This window comes from Mytilus trossulus, chromosome 2 (genome assembly GCF_036588685.1).
Source record: "Mytilus trossulus isolate FHL-02 chromosome 2, PNRI_Mtr1.1.1.hap1, whole genome shotgun sequence".
In the NCBI taxonomy this organism is placed as follows: Eukaryota; Metazoa; Mollusca; class Bivalvia; order Mytilida; family Mytilidae; genus Mytilus; species Mytilus trossulus.
Window position 1 is genome coordinate 70,137,789 of NC_086374.1, and position 26,455 is coordinate 70,164,243.

General features: G+C 31.6%; 1 protein-coding gene across 4 annotated transcripts in view; it reads left to right on the forward strand.

The window, feature by feature from the left end:
• The window catches only part of LOC134707903 (endoprotease bli-4-like), a 38,097-nt gene extending 24,222 nt beyond the window's left edge, over nt 1-13,875 (forward strand). For 2 of the 4 annotated variants that reach the window (XM_063568060.1, XM_063568061.1), the window contains exons 15-19: nt 1,061-1,147; nt 6,035-6,145; nt 11,874-12,063; nt 12,648-12,689; nt 13,277-13,391. In XM_063568060.1, coding sequence (XP_063424130.1) covers nt 1,061-1,147; nt 6,035-6,145; nt 11,874-12,063; nt 12,648-12,681 — 422 coding nt within the window. In that variant the 3' untranslated portion in view covers nt 12,682-12,689; nt 13,277-13,391. Of the gene's footprint in view, nt 1-1,060; nt 1,148-6,034; nt 6,146-11,873; nt 12,064-12,647; nt 12,690-13,276 lie in introns of all 4 variants that reach the window. The other 2 variants (XM_063568063.1, XM_063568062.1) reach the window with 2 other exon arrangements.
• The last annotated feature ends 12,580 nt before the right edge of the window (nt 13,876-26,455 follow it).

The following is a 26,455-nucleotide window of genomic DNA, read 5'->3' on the forward strand; positions in this document are numbered from 1 at the left end:
TTAAGATGAATTTGGCTATAAATTTTTGGTGTTTTTGTCATATAGCTTTTCAACGGTTTCGGTACTAATGCATCTTCGGATTTAAAATGTTTGGCTTTGAGCGTTCCTAATGAAGGTAAATCCAGAAAAGTGCTTCGGACGCGTGGAATTATTAAAAGTGTTGTTTTCAATTTTTTATAACCGTTATACTTGTAATTCTAAATAGCACAATCTATTGTCCCAATATTTTGTCTTTAACCTAACAATTGTCAGACATCAACTAAATGTATTTTTTGAATCACTAATGTTGGTCACTTAGGACACTTTTGAAAAAAAGCATGAATATGTCATGAGACCTAATGTAAGATTTAATGGTTCGTTTTTACATTGTCTAGAGGTGGGGCTGAGATATCATAAACTTGTTTAACCGCACAATTTGGAGTTTAGTATGGCGTTTGCTATCACTGAACTGGTGTATATATTTGTTTAGGGGCCAACTGAAGGACGCCTCCGGGTGCGGGAATTTCACTCTACATTGAAGACCTGTTGATGACCTTCTACTGTTGTCTGTTTTATTGTCGGGTTGTTGTCTCTTTGACACATTCCCCATTTCCATATTCAATTTTATATTTACACATGGAAAATATTATTGCAACACCGAAGTATTTATAAACAATAAACAATGACGTAAAAAAATCATCTTAGCCTTTATTTTGAAATAAATATTTGACATTCTGGAGTTCGATTATAGTTAAGTTTGTAAAATGTAGTTTTGTGTAAAAAAATTGCGGAAAATTAATAACCTGTTTTTTCATCCTTGATTATTTTCTTTTTGATGCCAATGTTATCATTCATAATGTATCAAAATAATTAAATATATTTTATATATCATTCTATCCTAAACAAGGTAGCTTATTTTCCAAGGTTTGAAAAAACCGAGGTGTTGTATAACTTTTTCCATGTGTATGCATATTATTTTATCTATGAATCAGTTAATTTTGTTTTTGTCTATCGATTTATAAGTTTTGAACATCGGTATACTACTGTGGGTTTAGGCATGTTTCAATTTACATTTCAATAGATAATGGAACGGTCGAATTGTTTAGTATCACCATATATGGGTGTAGCTGTATCCCTGGACTGAAGTGTTTGCCGCCAGTACAACAAGGTATCTGATGATAAGTCTTTCAATACGGAAAAAAATACATTTAAAATATTAGGAATTTATGTTCATTTAAGGGCACACAAAATTAATAGAAAACTATGCTAAGTAAACGAATCATGAAAAGGACAGATTATTTCCGACAGTATACCAATACATAATCGTAAAGGTCTAGGAAAGCCGACATTTTTCTACCAAAGCAAATGAACAGAACAAAATATATAAAACGTACATGAATATCTAAAAATCTTCTAAAGTTGTTCCAATGCAGTAATATGACAATTAGTGTATGCCTGTATAAATTTTAATATAACAGTTAGGTTTATTGAAACAAGACTTGAAGACTTCCAAAAATCCTGAAATAAAGAGACATTTGGCTTTGGCTATAACCTTGTCAATTTGTTATCAAGTAATGAGTTTGAATGTCCCTTTTGTATCTTTTGCCTCTCTTTTAAGGGTACCATCTTTTACTCTGAAATTCTTGCACTCAGTCAAGAATATGACAGTTGTTGTCCTTTCGTTTTTGATGTGCTTTGTCCTTTGATTTTGCCATGTGATTAGGGACTTTACGATTGCATTTTCCTCGGAGTTCAGTTCTTTTGTGATTTTACTTTCTATGTAATACAGTTATACACAAACATAAACATTACTACTGAATATGATATCCTTAGTGTACCTACACATATTAATTAAAATGATAAAAAAAAGAAAATGTGGCATTATAACCAATGAGACAAACATGACACAGAAATTAACAACTTTAAGTAAACGTATGTCCTTAACAATGAGCCTTATTATTTTCTTACTATTGAAATGTTGACATCAATTATAATTTCGTCATTTTGATAGTGAATGTCGGTAAATATGACGTCCCATTATCACGATTTAAAAAGTTGTCCAGAAAAGTTGAATAACTGGACAGCACTGGAGAATGTTTTGGAGTTTTGTCTATACTTACATCTGGTTGGCGTAAAAAGCTTTTGTAGCAGTAAATAGTTTCATTAGAAGTCATTTCATCAAAATAGGAGAAATGATTTTTTTTACATTGATGGAACTCTTACCTTGTTGAGTATTGTTTTTTTTTGCTCCCCTTCGTTGGTACACACTTACCAGTTTGAGAATATATTTTTGTTGTTAGTCCTCTGTAACTATGTCTATCTTCAAACAAAATATAAGTGGTAAAGAATTGAAATTTGTCGAAGGTGAATGTGCTTGAAATTGTCTTAATGTTGAACAAAAGACATTATTTAACTTCTTGGGACAGTACGAAGTTGTAATTCAATTAACTCTTATACAAAAAGAGAATAGACTGTCATACCCGACCCGACTGCAATTTCAAAACGAAATGCTTCATCAAATAACTGTTCAATATTACGCAGTCATCTATATTAAGACAGTTATTCGTCGTGTTTTTGTAAAACATGTTTTCGGTATACATAACATTAAAGTAATTGAGTAATTGATAGGCGCATGCTAAGTAAGGGATATTTAAACTCGTAGGTCAACTTACCCGACGGTAACTCCTCAAAACAACATTATACAAAATAAAACATAGACTTTGACTGATCAAGAAACACTAACCCTACCTAAACGGGATCATCTTAGGTACTCCAAATGGATAAAAAGTCTGAAGTAAACAACAGTAAATTCAAAAAGGAGAAATCGATTTAAAGTGACAAAATTGAGAGTGAGTCTTTATTAAGCTATGGAACGAATTAAAAAAACAACTGTCATAAACCTGACTTGCTTCAGGTATTTTCGAATAAACGACGACGGGTTAAATCTGGTTTCATAGATAGCTTAACCTGACACGTGTATGGTACTTTTCTTTTTATAGTTCCGTTATATCGAATAAATTTGGTGTACAACCCAAAAAAACATAATTGGTAAACGTGATTATAATTGGGATCCAGCATATCATGCTCTACAAGTGGAAACAAAAGACAGGCAAAAAGATAACAAATTATTGAGTGAAAAAAAATTCCCAAAGGATAACACCTTGGTAAAAAACGAAAAAAAGAAATATAATCTACTTTTTACAATTATAAGATATGCCATCAAACAACTGCTCATAACATGGGGGTCATGTCAGGTGCTCCGGAAATGTAAGAAGACCCAGCTCCACAAGTTGTACCGTCGTCTTTATTGTATTAGTTTCAGCTCTGTGATAAGTCTGATTCGGTTAGGTTAAGTCCATTTAACAGAGGACGGGACTTCACCACATGAATTGGACATTGTAAATAATCACATTCATTCATTCATTACATAATGAAATCAACATACTTCATCTTTCATCTGTTATGTACAATCATCATGTTCCCATACATATATTGTAACGACGGTAATTGTTCAGCCGAATACAACGGAATGTCGTCCTTTGTATGTAAGCGAAAACATTGTGAAGGTATGTAGTTGTGTTTGCTTTGTGTATTGTTATCTACACCACGGATCAGACCTTTCAAACATACGTATGTGCAATCATCTTATTTTTACCTTGCTATTTTGATATTTTTCTATGTTAAATTGGAGGTTAGCAAATTCGGAACATACATAAACCAAGAGCATGTATATCCCGAAAACCACGGATTCATCATCCCTCTAGCCATCATAATTGGTAACATTTGTTTCCAAACTTTCTCATTGATAATGTAAGATAAAGTAATGAAATATCAATTTGATGTGGCTCTGTATTCATACATCCTAGCATGGTGTTAATGTTCTATGATAATTGTTCTTTTCCTGTCTTTTTTTGTTGCTAATATGCTTTCCTTATATGGCCCTTTTGCATTTCTTGTTTTAAAAAACTTGGCTATATACTTATACATGCCAGCATTGTGTTATTGTTCTATTATATTTTTTGTACTCTTGTCTTCCATATTTGCTTATATGCTTTGTCGATATACCTTTTTTTTTAAATTTCTTTTAACCTATGCCATTGCTCTGTACTGATATACATCACGTCATTATGTTATTGTGTCATGCTTGCGTTTTGTATTCTTGTCTTTTATTTTTGCTAATATGCTTTGTATATGTGCCTTTTTTTGTTGCTTGGTTACAAAGACGTGGCTCTGTACTTATACATCCCGTCATTGTGTTATTGTGTCATCATACATGTTTATTTATATATTTGTTTATTTTAAGTGACTAACATTATAACATGTTGTCTACTGTACCTCTATCTTTGACATGTGTATATGTGATGTGTGTCAGTTTCTTTCGTTCGCACTTCGTTGTCAAGATAATGGCAGTTTATGCGAAAAGTGAAAGATTTAGCTAGCTATAAAACCACATTATTTACATAGTGTGTTAGTTAGTGACCTTATACGATGTATATGGGGTTAGTTAATTTCTTATGGGGGAGATCGTCTGTGTCCTTAAAACGGTGTTGTTTGTATAAAGGGACATACCACAACTACTAATTAACCATGTATTGAAATAAGCCACGCCTACTAATCTAATATGGAATAAACACGGCTTACACATGGTAACCAATAATATGCCTAGAAATGTATAGGAGACAAATATTGTAAAATATTAAATATTAATATTAATAATAAAATTAAAGCAATAAGCATAAATTGTTTCTAAGATACAGAACGACATTTGAAAAAAACACACCCTTTTTAGTTACAAAGTCCCGTAACTCAAAAAGTTTAAATCTTTTTTTCACCTAAAAGTATACAGATCATTTGACCATTATAAGGAATAACTGTATATAAAATTTGGCATGTCGTTCTCAAGTTACGGTGCGACATGTTTACGCCGGACAGACGGAGGTTTGTATACCATAATACGTCCCGTAAAAAAATCAGGTATAAAAAACACAACATAGGAAACTGAAGACTGAGCGAATAGAACCCCAGGAAAACATGAGTGTCCGCTCGGGTTATCCAAATGAGAAAAAGATCTTACTGCATATGTGACTGCCGTCATAACAATCATAAGTATCATTCAGTAGGTTATATTGAATAAAAAGAGGACAGAATTGTGATTTGGACAATTAGAACATATTTGGCGCAATCGGTAAACTAGATACATTGTATTCCATAATGTTTAGACAACTCGTTACGGCGTCCGTAAAATTTTGGAGGGATGACTTCAGATCACTTCAAAATCCTCACTTTGAACTCTTGATTTTAAAGCTTCCTCTATCAAAGAAAATAAAAGACCTGTAAATATGTATCATTTGTATATATTTATCCCGCATACAGGCGCTGCTGGAATTTTGCTAAATTAAAAAAGAAAAAAACTCTTTTTCTAAACCGAATCGTGTGGTCAAGTTCTCGATGTTGAGATATTAACATATATGGTATCCTTAATTTCAAGTTGGATATATAGATGCGGTCAATGTAGTCACCACACTATTGCTATTAAAAGGACAGTGCATCCTCTGTATAACGGAGCGAGAAGATAAACTTATTGTTAAGTTGTGTTTCTGACATTGTTATTATTTCTTTCTTTCTCTTTTGTATTTCAAATATTTCATGCAATCGAAGGAGTCTAGAGAATCAATGATGGAACAAATTGATTTCTCCCAAATATGATTATGCATAAAACCATTCCTGTGTAGTTTTCTGTGACTTCCTTTGTTTAAATTTAAAAATGCTTTCACGAAGACTGAAGATCATCGAAAACGTATGTTGATTTCATTTACAATATGTTTACACATACAACGAACTTAAGAACATATATACACCATATTTTACTTTGTCAATCACAAGAGATTGCACTCAGTCTAAGGGTATCATTTCATCATTAGATAACTTCGTTTTAGTTTATGTTTTATTGATGTATTTCCTTTATCTTTATTTATACATACCATCTTTAAGTTGCATGTTCGTTAAATAACCAATCATACAAAATCTACTTATTTTTACATTGTGTTGTTTTCAGTTTCACCATGTGATAAAAATCAATGTCAAAATGAAGCAAGCTGTGATGTTAATAGCAATGGTATAGCTATTTGTAAATGTAAAGCTACCTTCTCCGGTACATATTGTGAACGTAAGTTTCATTGTACATTTTGTTTAAGGATGTTTGCTACTCAGTTTCATAATAAATAACTTTCCATAAAACTACTACATATTGTTAGGGGATTCATTGAAAAATCAAAATAGCCAAAAAAATATACGGGTCTATGTGCTTGGTTTTTTTTAGATATTAGCCATTGAAATTTTGGCGGGAAAATGTTCTCTCTTGATTTTTCATAGCTTTATAATTGACCAGTTAAAGTTCTCAAAAACTATTGAAAAATAAATAAAATTTATAATATTTTTTCACAAATGGCTTATAACTATACATGGAAAATATTTATAAAAAGAAATATTGGGGTTCATGGGCAATTTTTATTAAGGCATTTAATGGATAAAACCAGAGGATTTCGAAAATCTGACAAAAACTCCAAAACATAACAAGCAAACATCCTTAATTCACAATTAAACTTTTGAGTTTGCATTTTAAACTATAATACTACTCGAAGAACGGTATCATCAAATCAATTAATCATTGATAGTACCAGGATAAACATTGTTTAAGACAGACCGCTAGATACCATAAACATACTACGTATACACAAGCCAGAGTCTGAGCTTGATTTGCTATATGATATAAAAACTAAACTGACGAAAAAAGGTCATTTATTCAAAATCATAAAATGCAAAAAATACATTTTGCAAATAAAACATTTGACATAAAAGTTCATATTGAATATGAAATAATAATAAATAATTACTACAAAATTACATCAACTAATATCATGTCAATTGAATAAATGACAAAGAATAGCAAAGGTGGGGAGAAAAACCTACCCCATAAATAAACATATATACATATCTACTTCAAAAGATAATATAAAGGGCGGTATGTGGGTGGGAATTTTGAACAAATTGTTTGATAACAATCACAAGTTAACACATCAAATGCTGATGATAAAAGGAAGTGACCACAATGCACTTACACGTGAACTCGTGCTGACCAGTAATGCCATTGACCAATAAAAAAAGATTATATCCGGTCATGCATTGGACATAAAAGAAATTTCTCTGCACGTGAAAACAAGTTATCTAATTTCAACAATTTATCGTTTAATTAAGTAGGACACTCTGACCCTTTGACCAGACTAGAGACATTATACATTTACAGTAATCTGAGCTCACTCTTTAATTTATTCAAGTCGGTTAGTAATAACCAATTAAACAGAATTATCTTCTCTGCTGTCTTAAATTATTTTATTCCGCTTAATTTTCAATTAGCAAATAAAACTGGTTTTAAGACAGACCGCTAGATACCATAAACAATACTACGTATACACAAGCCAGAGTCTGAGCTTGATTTGCTATATGATATAAAAACTAAACTGACGAAAAAAGGTCATTTATTCAAAATCATAAAATGCAAAAAATACATTTTGCAAATAAAACATTTGACATAAAAGTTCATATTGAATATGAAATAATAATAAATAATTACTACACAATTACATCAACTAATATCATGTCAATTGAATAAATGACAAAGAATAGCAAAGGTGGGGAGAAAAACCTACCCCATAAATAAACATATATACATATCTACTTCAAAAGATAATATAAAGGGCGGTTTGTGGGTGGGAATTTTGAACAAATTGTTTGATAACAATCACAAGTTAACACATCAAATGCTGATGATAAAAGGAAGTGACCACAATGCACTTACACGTGAACTCGTGCTGACCAGTAATGCCATTGACCAATAAAAAAAGATTATATCCGGTCATGCATTGGACATAAAAGAAATTTCTCTGCACTTGAAAACAAGTTATCTAATTTCAACAATTTATCGTTTAATTAAGTAGGACACTCTGACCCTTTGACCAGACTAGAGACATTATACATTTACAGTAATCTGAGCTCACTCTTTAATTTATTCAAGTCGGTTAGTAATAACCAATTAAACAGAATTATCTTCTCTGCTGTCTTAAATTATTTTATTCCGCTTAATTTTCAATTAGCAAATAAAACTGGTTTTAAGACAGACCGCTAGATACCATAAACATACTACGTATACACAAGCCAGAGTCTGAGCTTGATTTGCTATATGATATAAAAACTAAACTGACGAAAAAAGGTCATTTATTCAAAATCATAAAATGCAAAAAATACATTTACAAATAAAACATTTGACATAAAAGTTCATATTGAATATGAAATAATAATACATAATTACTACAAAATTACATCAACTAATATCCTGTCAATTGAATAAATGACAAATAATAGCAAAGGTGGGGAGAAAAACCTGCCACAAATCCACTCTTTGGCTGAAAGAGTGGATGTGAAATCCACTCTAAGGCTAAAAGAGTGGATCCCCCACCCGAGGACTCTGGCGACGTGAATACAATTATATATGACTTGGAAAAAAAATTACATTCACATACATGTACACCAAACACATATCACTTTATTATGTAAAACGTTTCCACATTTAGCAGAAATATTAAAAATTCCTATTTTTATATACCAAGATATTACTTTAAAATTATCTTTTAATGGTAAAAATGATTAAAGGTGTAAATATTATTCCGACCAGGATCACAGCAATTAAATTACAATAGAATCGCAGTTACAATGTAAGTATGATTCAGAATTCATATTTCTTCTTACATCCAGACATTTAAATATAGAATCCTTTATATAATTTAGTACAGACAATTAGTACTTTGATTAACCGAAACTATATTTTTAATTTTAAAAATTCAAACAAAACTAAAGTATATTTTTACAGAGTCCTGAATCCTTCCTAAATACGAAATTTTATATCTGACTATTTCGGTAAGGGATCATGAGCAAAGGATTCCCAAACTACACTTGACATTTTTCAATCGAAAATGTATAAATATAAAAAAGAAGATGTGGTATGATGCCAATGAGACAGTTAACCACATGAGACCAAAATGACACGGAAATTAACGACTATAGGTCATCGCACGCGGCCTTTATCAATGAGCAAAGCCTATATTGCATAGTCAGCTATTAAAGACCCCAAAATGACCATGTAAAACAATTCAAACAAGAAAACTAACGGCCGTATTTACATAAAAAAAAAATGAACAAAAATAAATGAACAAAAAACTTAAATGTGTCACATAAGCAAACGACAACCACTGAACTACAGGCTACTAACTTGGGAAAGGCACACACATACATAATATGGCGAGGGTAAACATTTTCAAATTAAAATTAGTAAATAAGTATTTACTGTAACCCTTTTTTAACTCTCAGTTATTTTTGTTGTGATCCGAATTGATATGAGACTATAGAAATAATTTTTGTAACTCATGTTACGGTAAAAAGAAAAGTTTTAGTCACAATTGAAAAAAAACCCAGCTTTTTAGAAATTTAGTGACTGGTGAACATTACCATTCAATATTAATAGTAATAATTTATATCGATAACACCACTATAAAAAAGGAGGAATACACCAAACTTACTTGAACCTAACATAAAATAAATTCATTCCTTCCTGGCATGCGACAGAACTTATTTCAACAAACTGTTATTCCAATGCAATACATTTAAAAGGTTTATATTGTATAGTAGTAAATAAAGTTGTAAAATGAATAATTATAATATTCCAGCTTTAAGTGATGTTTTATATAATTTTTTGTACCTTAATTGCGAAAAAAGTTAAAAGATGTAAGTTTTAACCGAGTAAATAAATTTTGAACAAATTGTTTGATAACAATCACAAGTTAACACATCAAATGCTGATGATAAAAGGAAGTGACCACAATGCACTTACACGTGAACTCGTGCTGACCAGTAATGCCATTGACCAATAAAAAAAGATTATATCCGGTCATGCATTGGACATAAAAGAAATTTCTCTGCACGTGAAAATAAGTTATCTAATTTCAACAATTTATCGTTTAATTAAGTAGGACACTCTGACCCTTTGACCAGTCTAGAGACATTATACATTTACAGTAATCTGAGCTCACTCTTTAATTTATTTAAGTCGGTTAGTAATAACCAATTAAACAGAATTATCTTCTCTGCTGTCTTAAATTATTTTATTCCGCTTAATTTTCAATTAGCAAATAAAACTGGTTATACGCCAGATGTGCGCGTTTCGTCTACAAAAAGCTTATTAATGAGGCTTGAATGAAAAAGTGAATAGTGCAAAGAAGTTGAAGAGTATTGAGGGTCCGAAATTAAGAAAGGTTTTACTAACAAAGCCAATGCACACTAAGAAAAAGTTCTTAGAAAATCTTAAAAGTATTTGGAAAAATTTAAGATTTTGTAAACAGTTAACTTATAATTTATTAATGAAATGCACATTTATACCCCTGGGGGTTGAAGGCATATACAAACAATACAATACAATATACACAATATAAAAATTAACATATCAAACATCATATATAAAGTGGTAAAACAGTAATATTTATGCAGGCGTTGTGTCCACTCCCCTCAGTGCAAATGACTTTTTAATGAACGGAACAGTAAGCTGCATAATATCAAATGAAGATAGAATTAATTGTAATCTATCTGTTTCAGACAAATTAAAGGATTCTGGACATATATTATTTATATCTTTTTCAAGCTGATTACGTAAAGATTTATTAATTTTACATAAGACAATTCATGTCAACACAGAATAGCTACCAATGAGCATCAAGCATATACCATTTTAGAGGAGGTCTTTATCTGTTATTGTTTTATTTTTAATGATTATAGACATTTTGCGTAGATAGCAATTGTAGTTGATATATAGAACACGAATAGGGATATGGGACAGTTAAAAACCTTAACACATAAATTTCGTCATTATCCGTTTCTCTATCCCATTGATCTCGTTAATAAACCAGAGGAGAACTACTTATACGTCTTTTAAAATTTTGAACTAAACCCTATACTGCTATTCAAATGACTTTGTTGGCTATCCTTTCATATTCAATGTTGTAAATGAATATTGTTTTTACATGAGCGGATTTCTTGCAAATAATACGTTTTCTTTTTGATTTCCTTTATGTATAACATGTTTACGTATGCATATATATATTTAATTGATATGCATCTTAGAGTCGCAATGTGATAAGAATCTTTGCAAAAATGGAGGTACCTGTGTTAACGTTGTTGTTGATTAAGCACAATTTCAATTTGTAAGTGCAAAGGCACACTTTCCGGAAAATATTGTAAACGTAAGTTTTCTTGATTTTTTTTAAAGTTTGAAACAATTTATGTAGATGGCTTATTAACATAGAACACGATTTGACATTGGACCCCCCCCCCCCCCCAAGTTTTTGTCGGGGTTAGTATTGCTAAGTCTTTAGTTTTCTATGTTGTATCATGTGTACTATTATTTGTCTGTTTGTCTTTTTCATTTTTAGCCATGGCGTCGTCAATTAAAACATAAAAAAACTGTTCTCGATTTTCTCTTTTCGATGAAATTATTAATTAATTAAGTAAGTAAGTAAGTAAGTAAGTAAGTAAGTAAGTAAGTAAGTAAGTAAGTAAGTAAGTAAGTAAGTAAGTAAGTAAGTAAGTAAGTAAGTAGATTATTTATTATAGTGACTTGGGTATTTACAGTAATCTGTCAATTAATTTCACAGAATATATAGATTTACACCCGTCCCAATGTTGATTGATGGTTGAACGAGCTGTTAAGGCTTTTCTTATTCTTTATCCATCTTTTATTTGGTGTTAATATATCTATCTTTTTAATCTTTTATTATTTGATTGTTATTTTTCAGATTCTGTACTTACAACAACGCATTCGTCGTTAAATGTCACTGTTTTTAGGGATAGGAATACAGAACATATTAAAGATACGACAACTATAGTTCTTACATCAACACTTATTGTACTAACACTAGTGATATGTAGTATAAGTATTTCTTGCTGCTACAGAAGAAACCTATTTTGTTTTGATAAGATATATAGGTAATTGTCTTTTTTTTCTGTTTAAAGCGGTACATGATGATTATTTTGGGAATTCGGTAACTATTTTAGTCATATTGAATAACCCTCGAAAAAGAGAATCATTTTTACATTCTAAAACATATGGTTCAATAAATATAGACAGCCTTTAAATGCTGAGCTGGTATATCTGTTATAATCTTTTTGAAAGTTAAAATACAAGTAATTACTTTTTTTTCCTATTTAAGGAATGACTGTAATATTTGTTCTGTCTATGAAGAAATAACATAAATAATTTGCTGCACACTGCATAACGCGCTTAGAGGTTTATTTAACAGTGTGCACCACATTTTTAATGTTATTTCGAATAAACAGAAAAAATGTTACAGTCGTTTCTTATAATATAATTCTTTATTCCATTTTGAACAGTAGAAAACCATGAAAAAGCGTTGATGAAGTCACGGTCACATGAGTGAAATATGTCAATGGGCTAATAACAAAATAACGTCAGCCAAACAGAAGACGCGTTACATCCAAAATTTAATTATTATGCTTTAATTTGACTTCCCGTGTATTTTCTATTTGTACATTGGTTTTAATCCTATTAGGATTGGTACCACACGAAGTTTGGATATCCAGTAATTTACCAGGTATATGTATAGAAACGTCAAGTTAATTTATTATAAGTTTTTGCAGTATTATTTAAAACTTTTCAATTGACCGCATGGTGCGTCTCTCCAGAAATCTGACAATTTAGATTAATAGACTTAATAATATGTCAAATTATATTTACCCTATTTGTACATGTTTCATTCCTTCAACCATGTTATAGCTTATGTTTTCTTGGCTTTTCGTTGCTATGGGTTTTGTTCTGTATTGTATTTGTATTACCATATAGATCTTTTTGCAAGGAACAATTAAGATAATGAATTTGATATAGGAATTGCAGTATGTGGAGTTACTGTGTTAGTTGTTGTAGCTTTTGTTTGTATCGATAAAAGACTTTCCGATGTTTTGCGAAACCTTTAAAGTATAAATGACTGAGGTCGAGTTCACACAAAACGCCATGTACAGTAAACATGTTAACAAATATAACTTTTTAAAGCATACTCGTCCATTTATAACACTTTCACAGAAGTTAACTCATATATTATAGTATCTTGAGCAAATTATTGGAAACAATTGATTTGACTTTTTATCAGTATTTATCTAATTGAAGGACCTTGTTTTTTTTCAGTTAACAGTCCCATATATATAGTATGGGGACAACTAGTGTTATTCATGATGAACTTTGTAAAACCTATATTGAATTTTAATGAAGCGGATTTATGCTCAAGTATTAAAATCTGAAGATTAAGATATGTGTTATCATACTGACAATTGGTATTAGTTTGGTTAGTTAATCAATTGATATCAGTAAAGAAATACAAGGTTAAACAAAACATTATCAATCTTTCATGTATTTTATTTCCTTTAAAATAGAGTTTTTCCCGTTTGCTATTTGTAGTTATTATTTATAGATTGGAAATAGTATAACTAGTTCGGATACTGGTTTTGTAACAGTATGTACTATTTATAAATTTGATGTTACAGGAGGTACAGGAGGCACTAGGAAAGTTTGGGTGGTTATTTTATGGGTGGGGTTTATTGGTACTATATAAAGTTTGGCATTTAAATGTATTAGTATCGAAGGTGCTCGCAGTTACGTCGAATTGAAGTTGGTCACATATGTATATGTGCAGTTGCTTCTATGATTATTGTACGAACAGGCGTTGGAGGTAGAAGCCGAGGGAAAAATGATGCGAAAGAGGAACAATGGTATATGTCAAGTATTTATATATTGTTTCAATCGAAGAAATATGTACAATAAAGTAAAATAAAATATTGTATCGCAAGAGAAAATAAGATGTTACTGCGAGCAACTAATCCTACATCTGTGTTTGTCTTGTTTATAGCCTATTGAATTTAGAGATCAAAACTTTTAAATTCGGACGGGCAAGGCGAAGGAGAATTTAACGAAACGTATATTTAATTTGAGATTGCTTTTAGTTCATTCCCCAAGCATTTCTGAAATGTCCAAATGCAATACTTACGAACCTGACGTTTTAAGATTAAGTTCGTGTTCCCTTATTGTTCTTAAAAAGAAGTTTGTGTTTTCTTTTTTCATGTTACTTTGTAACTTTAACTGAAAAAAAAGCTTCGGTTGCATTACATCGTAAGGTATCATTTTATATCAGACTCGGACTTCTCTTGAACTGAATTTTAATGTGCGTATTGTTATGCGTTTACTTTTCTACATTGGTTAAAGGTATAGGGGGAGGGTTGAGATCTCACAAACATGTTTAACCCCGCCGCATTTTTGCGCCTGTCCCAAGTCAGGAGCCTTTGGCCTTTGTTAGTCTTGTATTATTTTAATTTTAGTTTCTTGTGTACAATTTGGAAATTAGTATGGCGTTCATTATCACTGAACTAGTATATATTTGTTTAGGGGCCAGCTGAAGAACGCCTCCGGGCGCGGGAATTTCTCGCTACATTGAAGACCTGTTGGTGACCTTCTGCTGTTGTGTTTTATTTGGTCGGGTTGTTGTCTCTTTGACATATTCCCCATTTCCATTCTCAATTTTATTTATTTTGATTTTTTCCTTACAGTGTAGCAACATTCGAACAGAGTCTGCATATATGGGAAGATGGGGTATGAGTGACAATGAGACAACATATGGGGCCTGCGACGTTAACACACTTATTAAAACTTTTATATTTCAAAAAGTTGAAACCTGGATCCTTCATACTTTGTCTTTAATTGCTTTATGTTATGAAATTTGTGCCTGTGATATGTCCATTGTCCTTGATCTCTTTCTCATTGCTCAGTGACTTTTGGAAAAAAAAGTATTTTAGTATTGTAGTTTTTCTGTTATTGTGAGTAATAAACTCTATTTGCGTACCTCGAAAGGTCTGACACTTTCATTTGGATCAGCGAACAAAATTTAGTGTTTGTTGTAAAGTCTTTATCTCAAATACTGTAAGAGAAAGATTAAATTAAAATTTTGGTGAATGTAATGATTGTAGGGAATACATATCCATCTGACAGGTGTCATCTGACCTTGACATTACTTTCATGGGTCAGTGGTTAAAGTTTACGTTTTTGTCTTTTTGGTCGGTATTTCTTATACTGTATGCAATAGGTCAACTATATCTGGTGCATGGAATGATTGTAAGGTGTATTTGTCTGTATGGCAACTTCTATCTGACTATGACCTAATTGGCATTGTTCGTTGTCTATAACAAACATTAATGGTCTTCTATGTATCTTTTAATTTATACTGCAACTACCTGTGTTTACTTTCTAAATATGATAGTAACATAGCTATATTTTGTATATATAATGTCAATTTCATCATGGAACACCATTTCCACAAAAAGGTGTTCATTTAGAGATAAAAATAAGTTTCACATTTGTGTTAGTTATGATTTAAAAAGCTATCAATGTATTAATTTAAGTTGCAGTATAAAAACAATTTTAGGTCAATGTCATAGAAATAAAAACTCTTTTGTACTCGTGGCAAAACTGAGGGAGGGCTCGGTAGAACCTCGCCCTTCCCAAGTTTCTCAGTCTCATACAAAAGAGTTTATATGTTCTTGACATTGACCTAATATGGTATATGTATAGTTCATAAAAATCCTGTGAAATTAAAACATACCGATCATAAATAATTTCGTTGGCTTTGGAGGAATCAAAAGTTATTTAGTCTGGTTCTTCAGACATCCATTACTATGTCTAACGTGCATGGCTATTTTAAAATTTGGTCAAAAGTGTTTTAATAAGAAACATACAATATCTTGTGCAAATAAATAATACGATCTTTTGTAATAATTTGTCCGCATGTTTCATATGATAGGATTTTTTTTACAGTTAACTTTTAGCTATAGACTGAGGTTACATGTTTTCAGTGTCAACTCATTAAGGAATTTTTCATAAATTATACTTAATATTTTTTCGGAGAAAAAGACAGTTTTAGACAGAACATTTTTTAACCTAATATTTTTTATTGAATTTTATTATTTTTTTTATTGATACAAAAATAAAAGTAGTACGTAGTTTTATGGCAATGAAATAATTTTCCACAAGTGACCAAATGACATCGAAGTTGACAAGTATATGTAACCGTACGGCCTTCAACAATGAGCAAAACGCACACAGCAAAATCATGATATCTGTACAAAGTAATGAACAAAAAACAAATTATGATATGTAGCAAAAAAAAACCAAAATCCGTTAACCAATGAATTACAACATCTTGACGAAGGACGGGCATAAAAAAATAGAATGGATATTGGAAATATGGCAAAGTCAAACAACAACCCCACCAAAGAGCAGAAAACAGTTCAGAAGCTTCAAATGGAAATAAGCACAGCGAGAAAAAAAAGCACCCGACGGAAATCTTCAGCCACCACCTTAACAAAATTGTGTACTATTTCAGTGAAAATGAACACCACACAATCGTCCGAAACAAATACATGAAATGAAAACTAAAAACGATACAGAATGTGCCAAAGTTAAACTAATTTGAAAGTGTCACCCTTTCCCCTAACTTGGGAAAGTGGTGTTATTTTACAATATAAGAACTAACTTTAAAAGTCAATGGAAAAGGCGCTACTCATAAGATCGATACAAAGCAAAAAGACATCTTACAAAAACACACGCGGAAGTGGTAGGATATTTAAAATCCCTACAACGAACAAAGACCATAAGAATAGATACAAAAATGTATAAGAGTACTCGTAGTTTCTGACAGCAAGTTCAAAGCCAATAACCATTTATTAGAAATCATGCTTTATAGTCGCGAAATAACATGGCCTCTGTGCAATGTAAAGATAATTATATGCAACGACCGATAGAAGAGTCATGCAACTTCTCCGTTAAAATTAGGATGTGATCTCCTGTTTGAAATAAAAGATCAATCGGTAAAATCAAACTTTGAATCCAAATTTTGTATCAAATGTAGAATTTGTTTATAGGTCTTTTATTAAGTAATTTGTGTTAATCAATTTACCAGTTTAACAAAGTAAACCTCTAAAACGTTACACAGCGTATATCAAAAGAGTGGTTTATATTTTTACTGTAAGGTGTTGCCAATAGGAAAATCGCCATCCAAAATAGAAAAATTAACAATTAGTGGATTGTAGTTTTTATGCAATAAGCAGTCTTGGGTTACATTTGTTTTACATGATTTGTTTGTAAATCTTCATAGATTATTATGAAACGGAAGAAACTAAAATATAATCTTTAAGACAAAGAAATGGCATCTGAAGAAAAACGTTAACATTAATTGCGTATTCAACTGCTTAATGGAATCTCTTTTTAATTTACACTGAAAGTAGCTCTTGCAGACGAGATACAGGGCACCGAAAATCATTCACAAACTTTTCATGCAATTGGTTTCTTGGTATTATCATACCTTTTCTTTGAATACAGAAACATTTATAAATACATCACAGTTGTTACAAAAATTACCAAACCAGTCTTTTTAAATGCTTTTGTTTGATAAAATGGTTTTCATATTAACTTTGCATAAAAAGTATGACCTGCAAAATGTTTAATACGGGTCTGTTGAGTAATAGATCATCATAAGAACAGAAAAGTACAAAAGTAACCAACATTTCACAATAGCTGAAAACGGTGCTAAATTCCAAAACAAACAAAAAATAAATCATGTCTCTTAGACCAAAGTATTACTTTTACATTTGAAAAAAAACCATGCAGGTGAAGATTTTTTTCAGATATAAATATTTGGTTATTTAAACCATTGGGTTGTTGTTTCATACATGTACCATTCACATTTACTTTTATAATTAGAAGTCAGATAATAATCTAAAACTCAAATGTTTCTGATGTTCAGTGGATGTCGTTTGTTGATGTGGTTTAAATGTGATTTTCGCTTTTTTTTTTCAAAATGATTTGACTGTTGTTGTTTTCTATTTGAATGGTTTTATACTAGTAATTTTTTAGGTCTGCTGTTTGATGTTAACCAAGGGTCAGTGTTAAAGAACGTACCTTGACCCATAATGTTTTACTTTTACAAATTGGGACTTGGATGGAGAGTTGTCTTATATGCACTAATACCAAAAAGAGTACTGGTATTATATATTATTTCAGAAATTGTTTTTAAAATTACTTTCCTTTAAGAAATAAAATAACTTGTAAAGAAGGAATAAAGTTCCAAATAATTAGGTATTTATATTTAAATTAATTTATTAGCTAAATGATATATATAATAGTATATAATTGATTTCAAATTCCGTATGGTCAAATTTTGGGATAGTGTCACGCCTGCACAAATCAAATTATTTTTTGTATGCTAGCTAACTATATAGTTTAACATTTCGGGGCCTTTTATAACTTACGATGCGGTATGGACCTTGTTCATTGTACAAGGCCGTACGGTGACCTATTATGGAACGCCAACACTGTCTTATTATGCCCATTTTTCATTATATGTTGTGAATTTACCTTTATATGATGTGCATTCACCTTTATATGATGTGCACTTGTCATCATATGGTGTGCAAACGTCTTTATATGATGTGCAAATATCCTTATATGATGTGCAAACATCATTATATGATGTGCAAGCATACTTATATGATGCGCATATATACTTATATGATGTGCAAATATACTTATATGATGTGCAAACATACTTATATGATGCGCATATATACTTATATGATGTGCACATATACTTATATGATGTGCAATCATTCTTATATGATGTGAAAATATACTTATCTTATGTTGAAAGATCCTTATATGATGTGCAAATATACTTATATGCTGTGCAAATATACTTTTATGATGTGTAGATATCATTATATGATGTGTAGTTTCCCTTATATTATGTGCAAACATCTTTATATGATGTGTTTATGTCATTATATTATGTGCTTGTAATCTTATATTATGTGGTTTTATTTTCTTCATTATATGATGTCGAAACGTCATTATATGATGTGCTTTCATCGTCGTTATGGCCAATGAACATGATTACGATTAGAATGATTACTGTCTACGTCATAACTGATTCCGATCTGCTTCTGCGGAGTAACCGTTACTACTAGTTAGGATCAAATCTCACGGCAGCTACCGTTTGGAAAATGGTTCTAACTTGAGATAAACCTTGGCATTTTAGTACCTCGTTTTAAGATGCAAAAAATCACATCTGATATTGTTGGAAAATTGAAAAAATATATATGAATTGCAAAGTTTTGTTTAAATCGACGGGTTTTTAATAATAAACATACGAAGTCTACAATACGGTTACGGTTATTAAATCTAATAAATAGTTCTTTTATGTCATGCTCTATGATCGTTTTAACGAGGGAAGGCATTATATTTGTCAATTTCGGTATACCTAACGTTAGCATTTTTTCTATAAGAAGATAATACACGAAGTTTAGTATTTTCATTTATGTAAATATTGCCTTTCTAATCATTTTAGCTGTCCGAGTTTCTCTCTATGTATTCTCAGATAGACACAAACAATTGGATACAAATCGGACTCTGATAGAGTAGTCGCAAACAACTTTCATACTTGAGTACTTTGATTATATATGTTCTTGTCTATACCTTGCAAGGAAAGGTTTCTCTATTATTAGTTATCAAGATAATAGCCAATAAAACAACAAAACTCTGAAAAGCTAAAATTGCCCCAAAAGAACATTTACTATAGAGCATATTTCAGACACATTGCACTATTTTTTTTTTAATCTATTATGTTTCCAGGATAAACGAAAACTATCAAAAGCCGTTGCCGTAAATCTTCACTTTGAAAAATTCAAAACACCACTTTCAATTTGTAAGAGAACAACGGGTCTCAATGAAAAATAAATAAATGTAGTGTTTTAAGTTCATTTAGACACCAGATTCAAAACGCTCAATTCTCTGGTTTTGTTGGATTGATACACACCTTCAAAAATTTGAAGGCTGAAATTTCGTTGACTGATGTTATATATACAAGGAAAGAAAATAAAATGACGTGTTGTCAGATCCTTGTATCCAAAGCTTAAACAGATAATCTGTACATTTGATTTTAATAAAAAAAAAATGTATTAGACACCGACTCTAGTTTGAGGGAAGGAGCACGTGTATTTCCTTGTTCGAAATTAATAAAAAAAAAAAAAAAAAACATTTGTTTTTTTTTAAAGTTTCATCATTGTTTTATTTTTTCCTCATTTTGAAAGGAAACAAACTATTTCGCTTCCCTTCTGAAATAGATAAAATCTATTTCAAGAAATTTAGAATCAAACATTTACAAAACAACTTGCCCCCCCCCCCCCCCCCCCACTCACATAAAAAAAATCAATGGTCCTGTTTAATTGAGTCTAAAGTGTATACTAGTAGATGAGCGGCTTCCCACGAAACCTTTTATATTGCGGGTTACTGCATGTCTAGTAGTGGTAGTTTCGTCGTAGCATGTTCGCCTTGAGTGAGAGAGGTCGTGGGTTCGAACAGCGGCTGGGTCAAAACCAAAGACTTTAAAATTCATATTTACATGCTGCTTCCCAGCTAATTATATAAGCGCGCGGGATTAAGGATTAAGAGCAAAATCTGGTCATCTCGGAATCACAAAATTGTGTCCGGGTAAGGTGATATGAATGTCTTCCTTCGGAATGCTACCTTTTGAACTAGCATGTTAAAAAATCCGGCTCAGGTTGTCAGTCTAGTACAAAACAGGGTAAATATATTAATATTGCATTAATATGTTCTTGTACGAATATGCACATATCAATTTCCCGCTGGACCTCAAGAATCCACCCATAATCATCTATAGTTGAAACTGTGAAATATGCACAAACACATGAGAAAAAGCTGCACGTAAATGTAATGCACCGAGTTCAGATTCATTCTCCTTTAATCCATTTCGGGTGAAAGTGATGGGCGCTCGGTGGTCGAGTGGTTACATTGTCATTTCGGGGCCTTTTATAGCTGAATATGCGGTATGGGCTTTGAACATTGTTGAAGGCCGTACGATGACGTATAATTTTTAATTTCTTTGTCATTTTGACCTCTTGTGGAGAGTTGTCTCTTTAGCAGTCATACCACATCTTCTTTTTTATAAGTAGTCGAACTGCTGTATCACTAGCATGTCAACACTTATGTGTGCGATTTCAAATCCCGCTCGTGACAGGTAAGCTCGATTTCAATCTTAATTGACCAGAATTGTCTGTTTTCCAACCGTAGGTCAGGGGTCTCTCCGGGCACTTCGGCTTTCTCCACCAATAAACTCACCGCCACGAAATAGCATGAAAGTGTTGAAAGTGGCGCTAAATAACAGTCAATCAATCATCCATACCGGTATGCTTATGGTCTCTTAATCTATATATTAAGTCTCACAAAGTCAATGTATGACATCAATATACTGTGATAAAAATAATAACTATTTACAGTATATACAAAACAAGAGAGAGAGATTTCAAAATTACTAAGCTAGCTGGAGGACAAACGCACGTGTTTATATATTTTTTTTATAAACGAACAAGCTGAAGTTGACATTTTACAGAAATCTTATACATCCTTCCTGTTGTCAAGTTTTCGTACATGGCTTAAAGCCTTATCGGATAAATGTTAAAATTTCACGTTTTAGTAACAACAATTCCCAAATAGTTATAGTGTTTTATTATCCCAATGTTAGTATCATTGTAAGAAAATCGGAGATTTTTTGGCTTCCGTCCAAAAAAAATTCCACTAAGACTTTAATTTTGTCAACTTTCCTTTCAAGTTCCAAGCCTAACAATAATCATGGAAAACATTGAGTTGAGTCTGCAGGTACTGTGCTGTTTCAGACAACAACACCGTGTCATCTGCAAACAATATAACAAAACACTTAAGATATATTTTTTATTCTCTTTCCAGATCTTTTGGTATAGTTCTGGTAAGTCCTGTAATATTTTTAGTCACGAAGAAATTATTTTAGTCAATCAAAAGTAAATAAAATAGGAAAGGTAATAAGTTTTTCTCCTTGTCGAACACCATTGTCACAAGCAAGCAAAGTATTCCGAATTATTATTACTACCGTGTATCATCGGTACAGCGGTTATAACATTGTAGGTACTTCGAAGCGTGAAAAACTACATGTATATACCGTACATTCATTTAACTATGTACCGTACAGAAGGATTCATGTGGTCAGCTTACACAACGCTTCTGGTCGGAATAAAATATCGAAAATAACATATGTACAAAATATTTCAATGCCAATTATTGAAACAGCTATACTCATTACGCACAAATAGTGGCCTTCTTTCAGAAAAAGAGTTGCAATGCATATAGAATCATATCGGATGAAACGAGCGCCAACTTCTTTGACAAGTATTTACACATGTTTTTAGTAAGGGTTCTTGTTTTGTGCCTTCACTAATCACCAACCTACGACCAAATCATTTCTTAAAACAACAAATATGTTTGGATTGAAGTACATATTGATATAATGTAAACAAAACAAAGATTTTCGTACCGTGTCAGAAGAAAAATCGATCACGACACCTTGGTAAGGACCTTTTTCCGCTGCACCGATGATACACGGAGATGCCAGCGAGTGGGCAAGTGTTGAAACAAAGAGTGATGATACAGTAATAAGGCGGACACAGTAATGACAAAGTTAATATGCTTTTTATTCTATTTTTTTAAAGAGACAAAAAAGAGGAACAAAATGCAAAAGACGGGCGTCACCCCATTCATCTCGGTTGGAAAATAAAAATATTAAATACCCTAAATTGGAAAAAGTGTGGCAAAGTGTGATTTTAAGTGTTTTTTTTTCCCTTTTAACTCAATAACTGTATCGTTGCCATTACCGAAAAGGATCAAAATAAGTACCACAATGGGGGAAAATCCGATCTAATCGGACGAAAAATTAAATCTAAAACACTTCATCAGGAATCAACCCCTTGTATCTCAGAAATCGTTGACGCTTCTCCACATCTTTTGACATACTAGTACTCATGTTTCAGAATTTTATTAGAAATTAAAAAAATCTCCATTGAAATATGTTGAAAATAAACAATCTGTATATGCCAATATGTGCTCATTGTTGAAGACCGTATGGTGACCTACAATGTATAGTTATTAATTTCTGTGTTGATCTGGGGTGGAGAGTTGTCTCATTAGCAAAGATGTTACTTTTTCTTTTTTTATTATTACCCACATTGCCATTTCGCATTTCGCGTCACTACGTCGACTAAGCTTGCAGTCTTCGAAATTGGGTATTTTCTCACATAATTGGCGTTTTCTGTGGAAACAAGATTGGTTCAAAGACAAATTAAAAGTAAAAAACACTACATGTAAACGCCATATCACAACTATTTCCGACTTTGTATGGTTTTAGAGGAGTTGCGGCTCAAGGAAATCGGTCTTTTCCTTTAGTAGCATAGATTATATTATATACCAGATTTAATATCATTGTACATATTCAATACTGTTAATTCAGAAATTATTGCGAGCATTTATTATTGCGATTTTGTCATTTTACACTTGAATGCGATTTTAATTTTTACGATTTTGAGAAAAGTCACGCTTAATTCAGTTAAAATATTACAAAATGCGAGTTTTAGTTATTGCGTTTAAAACTCAGTCGCATTATTCGCAATAATAAAAACATCGCAATAATTTCTGAATTTACAGTACTACATTATACATCTTACCATTTACAGATTAATATTATTCAATAACATTCTATAAAACAAACCATCTCGCCATATTATGCATCAGTAGATAATTTTATAGCTATTGTTATGAAATATTTTTGAAACAGACTGTGATTTCAATGGTGTCCTTTGCAATGAATATTAATAAGCCGATGTGGTATGAGAGCCACTGAGACAACTCTCCATCCAAGTCATAATTTGTAAGAGGAAACAATTATAGTTCATAGTACGACCTTCAACACGGAGCCTATGCTTAAACCGAATAGCAAGCTATAAAAGGCTCTTAAATTTGTTATCAATTTCTCCACAGCCGTGAATTTCTTCAACTAGCTCCTGTATCAACTGATCTTAATAATCTTCAACCGAAATGTTTGAAACGCTGATTTTGTTAAATTGCTTTGTCTGATTTTCCCTATAAATTGCACTTTCGCTAGCGATAGACACATACTTGAGCCGGGTTAATAGTTTACAGAAGCAGATCGGAATCAGTTATGACGTAAACAGTAATCATTCTAATCGTAATAATGTTCATTGACCATAACGACGATGAAAGCACATCATATAATGACGTTTCGACATCATATAATAAAGTAAACCTAACCACATAATATAAGATTACAAGCACATAATATAATGACACAACCACATCATATCAAGATGTTTGCACGTAATATAAAGGAAACTGCACATCATATAAGGACATGTACACACCATATAAGGATATTTGCACATCATATAAGGATATTTGCACATCATATAAGTATATTTGCACATCATATAAGGATCTTTGCACATAATAAAAGTACATTTGCACATCATATAATAATGTTTGCACATCATACAAGAATGTTTGCACATCATATAAGTATATTTGCACATCATATAAGTATATTTTCACATCATATAAGTATATATGCACATCATTTAAGTATGTTTGCACATAATATAATGATATTTGCACATCATATAATGATGTTTGCACATCATATAATGATATGTGCACATCATATAATGATATGTGCACATCATATAAAGGTGTTTGCACATTATATAATGACAAGTGCACATCATAAAAAGGTTAAAGCACAGCATATAAAGGTAAATGCACATCATATAATGAAAATGGTCATAACAAGACAGTGTTGGCGTTCCATAGCCTATAGTTATTATGTTTTGTTTCATTCTGAAATCCTTCGGACAGTTGTCTCATTGGCAATCATACCACATTTTTTTTCATATATGAAAGAAAAAAAAAATTTGGGCGATTTGAAGCCGTGATGTTACACCAAATCATTGTGTTTGTTTTCCCAAGGACAAACAGATCTTTTCTTTTATGGTTTACATTTGATTGTATCTGAATTCCTATGCTCCTTACAGTGATATCAGAAATACAAATATTGATCAAAGATATATTCAAGCTTGTTTACGTGTCCTATAATCTTTTTTTCTTCCGGGTCATTGCGAACATTTCTTCTTTTCTTTTATTAACTTTATATAATTGATATTATGGGTCGGGTCAAACCAAATTGTAAATTTTTGGAAAACCCAGGGTTTACTGGGTTACACTGTTTTTTTTTAGAAACGTGTCTGCTTCTAAAAGAGGATTCAGGGGTAAATCACAAAAACAATGCATAAAATAAATAAGGCATTTATTATAGTACTTTAAGTAAAAAGTTCAATTGTTTGATATTCGTATTTTAAAGTGTATCAATCTGAGAAAGTACTTTTCCATCAACCCTGAGACACATAGATAAATGCGAAAAAAACCTTTTCAACCGCTATTTTGTCTATATTTTTCAAATTGTTCACATGAAGCTTAGCTTTAAAAAAAATATACCTTTATAATAACTACTATCAAAAAATATATATATTAATAATTAACTATATGAAGGACATGACTTTCATTCTGTTTTGTGCATTGCTAAAAAGTACATTGTTTCAGAATTTTCTCTAATATTGATTTGTATTTCCTATCAAAATATCCTTGATAGAGGTAACTGCTCACTAGGAAGGTATGAAAGCAGAAGTTCCAAATGGTGAAGTTGAAATCATCATTTCGTAAATTTTACTGACGTCATTACGAGTTGGTTAAACGTTATGGAATGGATTCATCGGATATTATGCCTTTTGTCGTAACTACATGTATAATCTTTTCACTTTTCACAAATGTGATTACCGAATTAGACTATTTACGGGTTTTGTAATAACAAGAGCGACGGATGCAACTGTGAAACGTGTAGCAGTATCTGCTTACCCTCCAAGAACATTTGCGATCACCCCCAGTTTTCAATGGGATTCGTGTTACTTAGTCCATAGTTTTCATTGTTGTGTCTCGTGTTCTTATATTTGTCTGTTTGTCCTTTCTTGTTTAGCCATAGCGTGGTAATTGTCTTTAAAATTTACTCGCTGCTACCAGGGCTACAAAGAGATAGCTAACGTAGAAACTGCAGCCAGTTTAACACTGCTGAAAAAGACGTTTAAGTCTCCGGGCAATTGACAGAAAGAACAATTTAAGCAGCTGTATTAGGTGATATATCACGCCTGTTAGAAATGTAATAAGAGAATGCGAAAGATATCATAGGAGCAGTCACATTCATAGGTCGAAAATAAACTGAAACACCATGGCTAAAAAGGAAAAAGACAGACAAATAATAGTACACCTGACACAATATAGAAAACTTAAGACTAAGCAACACGAACCCTACCAAAAACTGGGGGT